The sequence below is a fragment of the Oncorhynchus mykiss genome, chromosome 30, assembly GCF_013265735.2.
Source record: "Oncorhynchus mykiss isolate Arlee chromosome 30, USDA_OmykA_1.1, whole genome shotgun sequence".
In the NCBI taxonomy this organism is placed as follows: Eukaryota; Metazoa; Chordata; class Actinopteri; order Salmoniformes; family Salmonidae; genus Oncorhynchus; species Oncorhynchus mykiss.
Window position 1 is genome coordinate 44,849,418 of NC_050570.1, and position 11,254 is coordinate 44,860,671.

At 42.7% G+C, this 11,254-nt stretch overlaps 1 protein-coding gene across 1 annotated transcript; it reads right to left on the reverse strand.

The window, feature by feature from the left end:
- Positions 1-887: 887 nt before the first annotated feature.
- On the reverse strand, positions 888-11,033 carry LOC110521910 (sarcoplasmic reticulum histidine-rich calcium-binding protein). Its single transcript, XM_021599862.2, has 6 exons — positions 9,946-11,033; positions 4,284-4,435; positions 3,920-3,988; positions 3,286-3,337; positions 3,107-3,143; positions 888-1,304 (listed from the first exon to the last, which is right to left on the reverse strand). Exons 1-6 carry the CDS (start codon positions 10,430-10,432, stop codon positions 1,271-1,273), a joined length of 831 nt encoding a protein of 276 aa, XP_021455537.2. The 5' UTR covers positions 10,433-11,033; the 3' UTR covers positions 888-1,270.
- Positions 11,034-11,254: the final 221 nt, after the last annotated feature.

The window sequence follows — 11,254 nt, forward strand, 5'->3', positions numbered from 1 at the left end:
CTGAACAGAAATATAAGCTCAACATGCAACAATTTCAGTTAACAGTTCATATGAGGAAATCAGTCTATTGAAAAAAATCTATGGATTTAACATGACCGGGAATACAGATATGCATATGTTGGTCACAGATACCTATAAAAAATGGGCCTCACCATGGGCCTCAGGATTTTGTCACAGTATTTTTGTGCATTCAAATTGCCATTGATAAAATGCAATTGTGTTCATTGTCTGTAGTTTATGCCTGCCCACATGACGCCATACACAAATTCTCTAAAACTATGTTGGAGGTGGCTTATGGTAGAGAAATGAACAGTAAATTCTCTGGCAACAGCTCTGGTGGACATTCCGGCAGTCGGCATGCCAATTGCATGCTCCCTCAAAACTTGAGACTTCTGTGGCATTGTGTTGTGTGACAAAGCTGGACATTTTAAAGTGGCCTTTTATTGTCCCGAGCACAAGGTGCACCTGTGTAATGATCATGCTGTTTAATCAGCTTCTTGGTATGCCACACCTGTCAGCTGGATGGATTATTTTGGGAAAGGAGAAATTCTCACTAACATGGATGTAAACAAAGTTGTGTGCAAAATTTGAGAGAGATGTATAATTTCTGGGACAATTTATTTTAGCTCATTAAACATGGGACCAACATGTTGCGTTTATATTTTGTTCAGTATATACTGTACATTCTACTCAAAGGCAGTCAACAATTTACACTCTATGCTTATATTCCCCATTACAAAATATGATTCTTCTAATTGAAGCTGAAATGATAAAATACTCAATGTTTGCGCACATCTGCCAACATATTCTGTTCTATTATAGCCTAATTCTAGATGGTATTTCCCATTTGATATGACAGTGCACATAAAAACAGTACAGCACAAATGTTTAAAACTTCCCCTTTAGTTTATTTCATACAACCCCACTGTTTTTAAGAAACACAGATATGACTTTAAAATACGAATGCATGTTCCTGAGAAGAGTACCATAAACCTGTCATCTAAAAATAATACACAAATAGCTCAATTAAAGTTATTCTCATATTCTCACAACTTCTATAGGCTATCCATTATATCCAATATGTGTATCCAATCTATCCAGTATCTCTATATCCAGTTTGCATGTTTGTGGTGTTCTCAGTCAACAACAAGAAAGACAGAAAAATTATTTATAACTTATTAAAAGTGAGAATAATGACAGTGAATCTCTAAGAGATAATACAATCCCTTGGTTGCAGTATCTTCCTTGGCCACATGGCGGCGACAGGGGCTTATTTGTCAGCTTCAAAGACATCGGCTACAGTCCTAACGGATAAAGGGAGACAAGTGGTTGGTTTATTGATTTTCCTGCGCATCAGTCTTCACATTTCTACTCACACGGGTAGGCCTATTGAAAGAATCACAGGGTGAGGTGCATTTGGGTGTGATAGCTTGCCATTTGGATTTGCTAACTATATATTTTTTCTCACCAATCTACACACAATACCCCATAATGGCAAAGTGAAAACATGTTTTTAGAAATTTTTGCAAATGTATTGAAAAGGAAATACAGAAATATCTCATTTACAGAAGTATTCACTATTCAATATTTTGTCGAAGCACCTTTAGGTAGCGATAACAGCTTTCTTGGGTACGTCTGTATCAGCTTTTTTTGGGGATTGGGGATTTTCTACCATTCTGCCATGTTGCTGTTGGAACGTGAATCTTCACCCCAGTCTAGGGTAGTTTGCAATCTGAAGCAGGTTCTCATCAAGGATTTGCCTGCATTTGGCTCAATTCATTGTTTCTCTTTATTCGTACCAGTCTCTCAGTCCCTGCTGCTGAAAAGCATCTCCATTGCATGGTGCTGCCACTACCATGCTTTACGGTAGGTATGGTGATAGACCGGTGATGAGCTGTGCCTGGTTTTCTCCAGACATAGCGCTTTGCATTCAGGCCAAAGTGTTACATTTTTGTCTCATCAGACCACAGAATATTTTGCCTTGTGATCCCAGTCTTTCACATTCCTTTTTGCAAACTCCAAGCATGCTGTCATGTGCCTATTTCTCAGGAGTGGCTTCCACCTGGCCACTCTCCCATAAAGCCCAGATTGGTGTAGTGCTGTAGAGAGTCTTGTCCTTCTGGCAGGTTCTCCCATCTCAGCCAAGGAACTCTGTAGTTCTGTCAGAATGGTCATTGGGTTCTTGGTCACCTCCCTGACCAAGGTCGTTCTTGCCCAGTTTGGTCAGACGGCCACCTCTAAGCAGTTCCATTTTTTTCAATTTCCATATGATAGAGACCACTGGGCTCTTGGAAACTTTCAACACTCTAGAAATAGTTTTTTTTTTTACCCTTCCCTAGATATATGCCTCATCACAATTATATCCAATAGATCTAAGGACAGTTCCTTAGACTTCATGGTAATACAATTGCAAATATGTGTTTGTTTTCAGTTTCTCATTATGTTTTCAGTTTCTCATTATGGGGGTATGTTGTGTAGATGGGTGAGAAGAACAACCCATTCAATCCATTTTGAATTCAGGCTCTAACACAACTAAATGTGGAATAAGCCAAGGGGTATGAATACTTTCAAAAGACACTGTAGCTAGCTACTTCCCTCGCCGTAACGTTAACTGTGAGAAAGCAGTGCTCAACAGGATACAGCTGCCCAGTGGGAAGCACCTCAGGTCGGCAGGCACCTCGGTACAACACCGGTGTGCACTGGTTATTTGCACTGGCTTGTCCTGGTGCTTTCAGTAGTAGGCAGTAATGTTAGCTAATTGGCATGTCACTGTGAAATAAACATAACTATTTTTAACTAATGGCTGGTATTTAATGTCTGTTTTTATATGTGTGTGGCCGAAGACGTCTTTCCACATTGTGTGGATAATCGTTTCTCCGTCCATTCGGTACGAGCCACACTGTTAGAAGCAGCCTCAATGGCAGTGGGCGCGGCATGTAGTGACTCGATGCTAATGGCAGATTCAGGTGGGGCGCTCCTTGTAGTAACTGCATTCCGCAGATAGACATTATTTGTTATTTTGAGAATAAACGTAATTCTGTGTCAAACGGAATGTTGAGAGCTCACACTGAGGCATTCAAAAGGTGTTTATGTAACTGTGTCTTACTTATAGATTGATCCAGTCAGCTCGTCCAGAAAACCACCTTGGGGATTAAAAACATACAGTGAAGCTGATGTTTCTGCTGCCCGGCGTTCAACCTCAAACATTTCTCTAATAGCAGCTAATGACATGTCAACTGTTCATACAATGATTCTTTATCAAACAGTCCCACACCCCTGTCTTACCTGGTTGGCAAAGTGTGCTGCAAATGGGACACACGTAGCAGAAGTTGCACATCTAAAGAAGGAAGCAGGAAAAGGGTAAGGCATTAGAGAAGGATAACAAATGAAGGACTATATAACGTCATAGGACATAACTGGAGGGAGGAGCTTCTCTGATCTGACTTTGTCATTGCATCATAACCAGCCCTCTTGATGTAAAAAAAATTTAAAATCATCATATTAAGATCAGCTTCCTACTTCCGAGGAGCATGCAAATGCAAAATTAGTCTTCTCACAACCGCTGTATGGAGCGTGCGAAGCGAAGAGAGCTCCCAGAGATTTGAGAGACTATGTTTTGACTAGCTCTGTTGTAACCTTTCCTAGGACCTGAAGACTTGTGTTAACTTCCCAAGCTAATTATAATGCAAAGTCTTGTGGTGCACAGATGACCTGGGTTCAAAATCCAGTCCGTTGGAACCAACATTATTTTTGGTTCCAGGTAGAACCATTTTGGATTCCATGTAGAACCCTCTCGAAAAAAGAGTTCTCCCTGGAATCAAAAAAGTGTTCTCCTACATGGACAGCTTAATAACCTTTTTGGAACCCTTCTTTCTGAGGGTGTAGGTTATTAGTGGTTGAATGGGAAGGTAATTCTTACCTGACAGGTGTCACAGTGCGCAGACTTATCTCCCTCTGCACATGGGCACTTGTTGCAGGTGTCACAGTGCTGTGTGTGTGTGTGTGAGTGAGTGAGTGAGTGAGTGAGTGAGTGAGTGAGTGAGTGAGTGAGTGAGTGAGTGAGTGAGTGAGTGAGTGAGTGAGTGAGTGAGTGAGTGAGTGAGTGAGTGAGTGAGTGAGTGAGTGAGTGAGTGAGAGAGAGAGAGAGAGAGAGAGAGAGAGAGAGAGAGAGAGAGAGAGAGAGAATTTTTAACAAGGATGGGGAAAACATATTAATAGGGTGCAAATTGTTTTACCAATAAATGTAATCAAACTGGTGTTTCTATCTAGATGGTGAGACCTACCTCACAGTATTCACAGTATGAACAGAGGGATCCTTTGTGATACAGTTGATCGTCCTCTTCCTCATCGTCATCATCATCATTGTCGTCATCATCATCGTCGTCATCAGCTGCAGCCGGTTCATCATCATCATCGTCATCATTACCGTCAGCCTCTGTAAAATAACTTGTTCATTCCCATCCTAACACGTACAGTGGGGAGAACAAGTATTTGATACACTGCCGATTTTGCAGGTTTTCCTACTTACAAAGCATGTAGAGGTCTGTAATTTTTATCATAGGTACACTTCAACTGTGAGAGACGGAATCTAAAACAAAAATCCAGAAAATAACATTGTATGATTTTTAAGTAATTCATTTGCATTTTATTGCATGACATAAGGATTTGATCACCTACCAACCAGTAAGAATTCCGGCTCTCACAGACCTGTTAGTTTTTCTTTAAGAAGCCCTCCTGTTCTCCACTCATTACCTGTATTAACCGCACCTGTTTGAACTCGTTACCTGTATAAAAGACACCTGTCCACACACTCAATCAAACAAACTCTAACCTCTCCACAATGGCCAAGACCAGAGAGCTGTGTAAGGACATCAGGGCTAAAATTGTAGACCTGCACAAGGCTGGGATGGGCTACGGGGCAATAGGCAAGCAGCTTCGTGAGAAGGCAACAACTGTTGGCGCAATTATTAGAAAATGAAAGAAGTTCAAGATGACGGTCAATCACCCTCGGTCTGGGGCTCCATGCAAGATCTCACCTCGTGGGGCATCAATGATCATGAGGAAGGTGAGGGATCAGCCCAGAACAACACGGCAGGACCTGGTCAATGACCTGAAGAGAGCTGGGACCACAGTCTCAAAGAAAACCATTAGTAACACACTACGCCGTCATGGATTAAAATCCTGTAGCGCACTCAAGCCAGCGCATGTCCAGGCCCGTCTGAAGTTTGCCAATGACCATCTGGATGATCCAGAGGAGGAATGGGAGAAGGTCATGTGGTATGATGATACAAATATAGAGCTTTTTGGTCTAAACTCCACTCGCCGTGTTTAGAGGAAGAAGAATGATGAGTACAACCCCAAGAACACCATCCCAACCGTGAAGCATGGAGGTGGAAACATGGGGATGCTTTTCTGCAAAGGGGCCAGGACGACTGCACCGTATTGAGGGGAGGGTGGATGGGTCCATGTATCGCGAGATCTTGGCCAACAACCTCCTTCCCTCAGGAAGAGCATTGAAGATGGGTCATGGCTGGGTCTTCCAGCATGACAACGACCCGAAACACACAGCCAGGGCAACTAAGGAGTGGCTCCGTAAGAAGCATCTCAAGGTCCTGGAGTGGCCTAGCCAGTCTCCAGACCTGAACCCAATAGAAAATCTTTGGAGGGAGCTGAAAGTCCGTATTGCCCAGCGACAGCCCCGAAACCTGAAGGATCTGGAGAAGGTCTGTATGGAGGAGTGGGACAAAATCCCTGCTGCAGTGTGTGCAAACCTGGTCAAGAACTACATGAAACGTATGATCTCTGTAATTGCAAACAAAGGTTTCTGGACCAAATATTAAGTTCTGCTTTTCTGATGTATCAAATACTTATGTCATGCAATAAAATGCAAATTAATTACTTAAAAATCATAAAAAATCATAATCTCTCACAGTTGAAGTGTACCAATGATTTAAAAAAAAAAATACAGACCTCTACATGCTTTGTAAGTAGGAAAACCTACAAAATCGGCAGTGTATAGAATACTTGTTCTCCCCACTGTATGTGTGTATCTGTACATTTTCTGTGATGGTGTTCATTAATGTATTTTTGTTTTGTAGCAAGGTAATGGTGTAACAGAATGGCAGGGTAGAGTTCATTCATACTATACAAAAACGAATTTCCTACATACAGTCCTGCATGCATACACTAGTTCTACACGCTCATATTCTGTAGACACACACAAATTCTAACCACATACACAAACCAGTACAATGTACAGACTACCTCACAGAAAATTCTTTGTACACACAAATACACATAGGTAGATTATAATCACAAATGCCCATAAAGAAAGTCTAGTCATTTTAAATATGCACTGCTCAAAAAAATTAAGGGAACACTAAAATAAAATCTGAATGAATTAAATATTCTTATTAAATACTTTTTTCTTTACATAGTTGAATGTGCTGACAACAAAATCACACAAAAATGATCAATGGAAATCAAATTTATCAACCCATGGAGGTCTGGATTTGGAGTCACACTCAAAATTAAAGTGGAAAACCACACTACAGGCTGATCCAACTTTGATGTAATGTCCTTAAAACAAGTCAAAATGAGGCTCAGTAGTGTGTGTGGCTTCCACGTGCCTGTATGACCTCCCTACAACGCCTGGGCATGCTCCTGATGAGGTGGTGGATGGTCTCCTGAGGGATCTCCTCCCAGACCTAGACTAAAGCATTCGCCAACTCCTGGACAGTGGAGCGAGACATGATGTCCCAGATGTGCTCAATTGGATTCAGGTCTGGGGAACGGGCGGGTCAGTCCATAGCATCAATGCCTTCCTCTTGCAGGAACTGCTGACACACTCCAGTCACATGAGGTCTAGCATTGTCTTGCATTAAGAGGAACCTAGGGCCAACCGCACCAGCATATGGTCTCACAAGGGGTCTGAGGATCTCATCTCAGGCTACCTCTGGCGAGCACCCCACACCATGACTGACCCACCGCCAAACCGGTCATGCTGGAGGATGTTGCAGGCAGCAGAACGTTCTCCACGGCGTCTCCAGACTCCGTCACATGTGCTCAGTGTGAACCTGCTTTCATCTGTGAAGAGCACAGGGCGCCAGTGGCGAATTTGCCAATCTTGGTGTTCTCTGGCAAATGCCAAACGTCCTGCACGGTGTTGGGCTGTAAGCACAACCCCCACCTGTGGACGTTGGGCCCTCATACCACCCTCATGGAGTCTGTTTCTGACCGTTTGAGCAGACACATGCACATTTGTGGCCTGCTGGAGGTAATTTTGCAGGGCTCTGGCAGTGCTCCTCCTGCTCCTCCTTGCACAAAGGCGGAGGTAGCGGTCCTGCTGCTGGGTTGTTGCCCTCCTACGGCCTCCTCCACGTCTCCTGATGTACTGGCCTGTCTCCTGGTAGTGCCTCCATGATCTGGACACTACGCTGACAGACACAGCAAACCTTCTTGCCACAGCTCGCATTGATGTGCTATCCTGGATGAGCTGCACTACCTGAGCCACTTGTGTGGGTTGTAGACTCCGTCTCATGCTACCACTAGAGTGAAAGCACCGCCAGCATTCAAAAGTGACCAAAACATCAGCCAGGAAGCATAGGAACTAAGAAGTGGTCTGTGGTCACCACCTGCAGAACCACTCCTTTATTGGGGGTGTCTTGCTAATTGCCTGTAATTTCCACCTGTTGTCTATTCCATTTGCACAACAGCATGTGAAATCTACTGTCAATCAGTGATGCTTCCTAAGTGGACAGTTTGATTTCACAGAAGTGTGATTGACTTTGAGTTACATTGTGTTGTTTAAGTGTTCCCTTTATTTTTTTGAGCAGTGTATATAGGTTCACACTCAGTATGACTATACAATAAACCATTCCACAGTAAGATGAACATTTGAACTTTTCCTGTTCATTTGACTCAAACAGACTTAGTACTGAAACAATCTCCCACCTTTTTTATACCACACAGGTTTACTCCATGCATGTAGTCAGTCACCAAACCCATGACTCCAGGCAACAACAGAAGTACATCCATGCAACACTTCATGATCAATTTGTTTATTCTATGATTGAAAGTAGGGTTAGAGAGACATGATCAGAGGTGATATTTTGTCACAGTTTTCACAGAAAGGGGTTGTTTCACAGTCAACAAAAAATAAATTTAAAAAATCCACATAAAAATAAGAGCAGAGTCAAACACTTCTATTCATGCAACACCTGGAGTAACTGTCATGTCTTGTCAATTAGCTACCTATATTTCTCTTTTTTTCCAAATACTATTTTTTTCTCCAAAATGTGAAAAACCTCAACATCTACGTTGAGTACCAGGCTAGAGGTAGCCCACACAAACATTGCTTGATCTGGTGTAAAATCTCTGATATCTGACATGTAATCTAACTAAAGTGGTATCATACGCAATTATACAAATGAATGTATTATAAGAATAATTCATATTCCAATTATCTTCTCTAAAGTGACAAATGACGAATGGCCGTATAAATATTTCAAATTAGTTTAAGAAAATAATGGCCGTTTCTGTTCTCAGTATGTGAATGATTATCTTTGTACAAACGTAATAGTCTGAGAACCGCTTGAGTGAGTTTGAGTGAGAATTACAAAATATGAATGGATACGTTCACAGATGTGTTATTAATATGCATTCACAGATGTGATATTAATATGCATTCACAGATGTGTTATTAATATGCATTCACAGATGTGTTATTAATATGCATTCACAGATGTGTTATTAATATACATTCACAGATGTGTTATTAATATACATTCACAGATGTGTTATTAATATACATTCACAGATGTGTTATTAATATGCATTCACAGATGTGTTCTTAATATGCATTCACAGATGTGTTATTAATATGCATTCACAGATGTGTTATTAATATGCATTCACAGATGTGTTATTAATATGCATTCAAAGATGACGTAAAAACATAGACCAGGGTTGCATATACAGTACATTCATTTCATTGGAACTATTCAACATAGTGACAAAGAAGGAAGCTCTACAGAGAAAGAGAGATTGAGAGATGTGGAGAAAGAGAGAAACTCTATTGACACCCCTGTTACTATTACCACACCTTACTACTCTTATCTAGTAAATTAATGAATTCTTTAGCCCTCATGTGCCACCCAACACCCCTCACCCCTTCCACCTCCTCCTCCTGTCTGTCTGTCTGTCTGTCTGTCTATCTCTATCAAGCCTCCTCTTTCTACACCACTGTCTCTCTTTCTTTCTCTGTAGGTTAACATGGAGGAGACACAAATACATGTCAATCCAATCCATAACCGTGAGAAAGGAAGGACGGAGTGAAAAAGAAGAAACCATTATTTCAAACAAGACACAAATCAAAAGATCTGAATTATATTATGATCCGATGACTGATTCTATCAAGTCTCTGTGTTACTTAAAAAAACAACTAAAAAAAACATCTCCTTTTACTCATCATTACAATGCTTCTGTAGTCCCCAGGTTCATATCTAGTGTACTGTACGAAGGATGACACACAGTTGGGACTCCAGGCGGGCCAGTTCAATTTCCCCAGAGTGTTCATAACTCTATTTAAGCAGGGAAGAGAACACAGAGAGAGTCAGACAGACACAGCAAAGGTAATGGACAGCTGTAAAGGGGTGAAGGAGGGACTTCTGTACTAGTCTCTTTTCCTATATCTACTCTGATTGGACAGCTGAACTGAGTGACAGGCTGAGCTGAGAACTAACTGACAAGGAGAGGTTCTGCAGGGCATGGAGAGGTAAGGAGAGGGGAGTGGCCAAGGTGTGGCTAAGCCCCTCCCCTCTCCCGTTCTCTTCTGATATAGTTTCAGACAGGCAGAGCGGGGTGGGTTTAGGGTCACACAGAGATGATGGCGAGGGAAGGTGGGTAAAGAATGCAGCATAATTTAAGTGAAAAGACGTAACTTACCTGTGTGGTCATCGTCGTCATCATCATCATCATCATCGTCATCATCGTCGTCATCATCATCGTCGTCATCATCGTCGTTATCATCGTTGTCTTCATCATCGTCGTCGTCATCATCGTCGTCGTCATCATCGTTGTCGTCATCGTCATCATCATCGTCGTCATCATCGTCGTCGTCGTCATCATCGTTGTCGTCATCATCGTTGTCGTCATCATCATCGTCGTCGTCATCATCATCGTCGTTATCATCGTCATCGTCGTCATCATCATTGTCATCATCCTCTTTACTGTCCCCATCATCATCATCATCATCGTCGTCGTCGTCATCTCCCCCTACATCCGCTGCATGCTCCCCCTCGTCATCAGCTACTACATCCTGTTGGGGAGCCAGCGGCAGGTCTTGAGCCTTGACGCCAGGGGCAAGAGGGGTCTGGAAGGTGCAGAGTAGGGCTAGGAACAGTCCCAAGAGCCACGTCTTAAAGGAGGCCATGATTAATCTCAGAACAAAGGGTTGAGAGGGACGATAGATAAACGAGGAGAGTGAGGGATGATACCAGATAAACGAGGGATCACTCCCTTTGCAGTGCAATGGTTTAGCACGTGCACACTGACACCCCCAGAGTTTGTTGCCTTTCTGTCCCACACACACACAATACACCCACACACCCACACACACACCCTAAGGAGAGCGATGGGGAACGGGCACCAGTTATAAAGAAGTGCACACAATAGGCCTATGTAATGCCCAGTTGAACGGGGATATTCCAAATAGAAATCCAGACACTTGTTCTCAACTCCTCACAACACAACGATAAACCAAATCCCTCCTGGAAAAGGTAGGTGTCCTTCTCCTTTGGAAAAAAAAAAGTAACCCTCTTGTCCTCCTGAAATAGTGCTTGTTTAGTACCCCTTTAAAGTTTAAGCATGCAGTAAAATGGCACAGTTTGAAGAGACACCGTTGCAGACCTGACACAGGCGGCACTAATGTGGGACGGGCAGGAGAAGAGAGAGACCAGCCCGGGGGGTAAGATGAGAAGGAATGGGGCAATTAGGCTGAGTGACAGGGGCAAATGCTCCACCGTTGACCATGCTTGCACCGTCTAAAATGGAATGAACAGGGAAGAGAGGCAGATAGCGAGAGGAAGGGAGAGAGGGGCAGATATTGCTTGCTTTTTTGCTGTCATCAAATGTTCAAGTTTAACTTTAGAGAGGACGGTGGGAGAAGGAGGCTCAGGCCAGGATGACCATATATCGTGAAAGAAGGGAGGTGTAAGGAGGAAGAGTTGAAATAGCAAAGGAGAGAGTGAGAGGG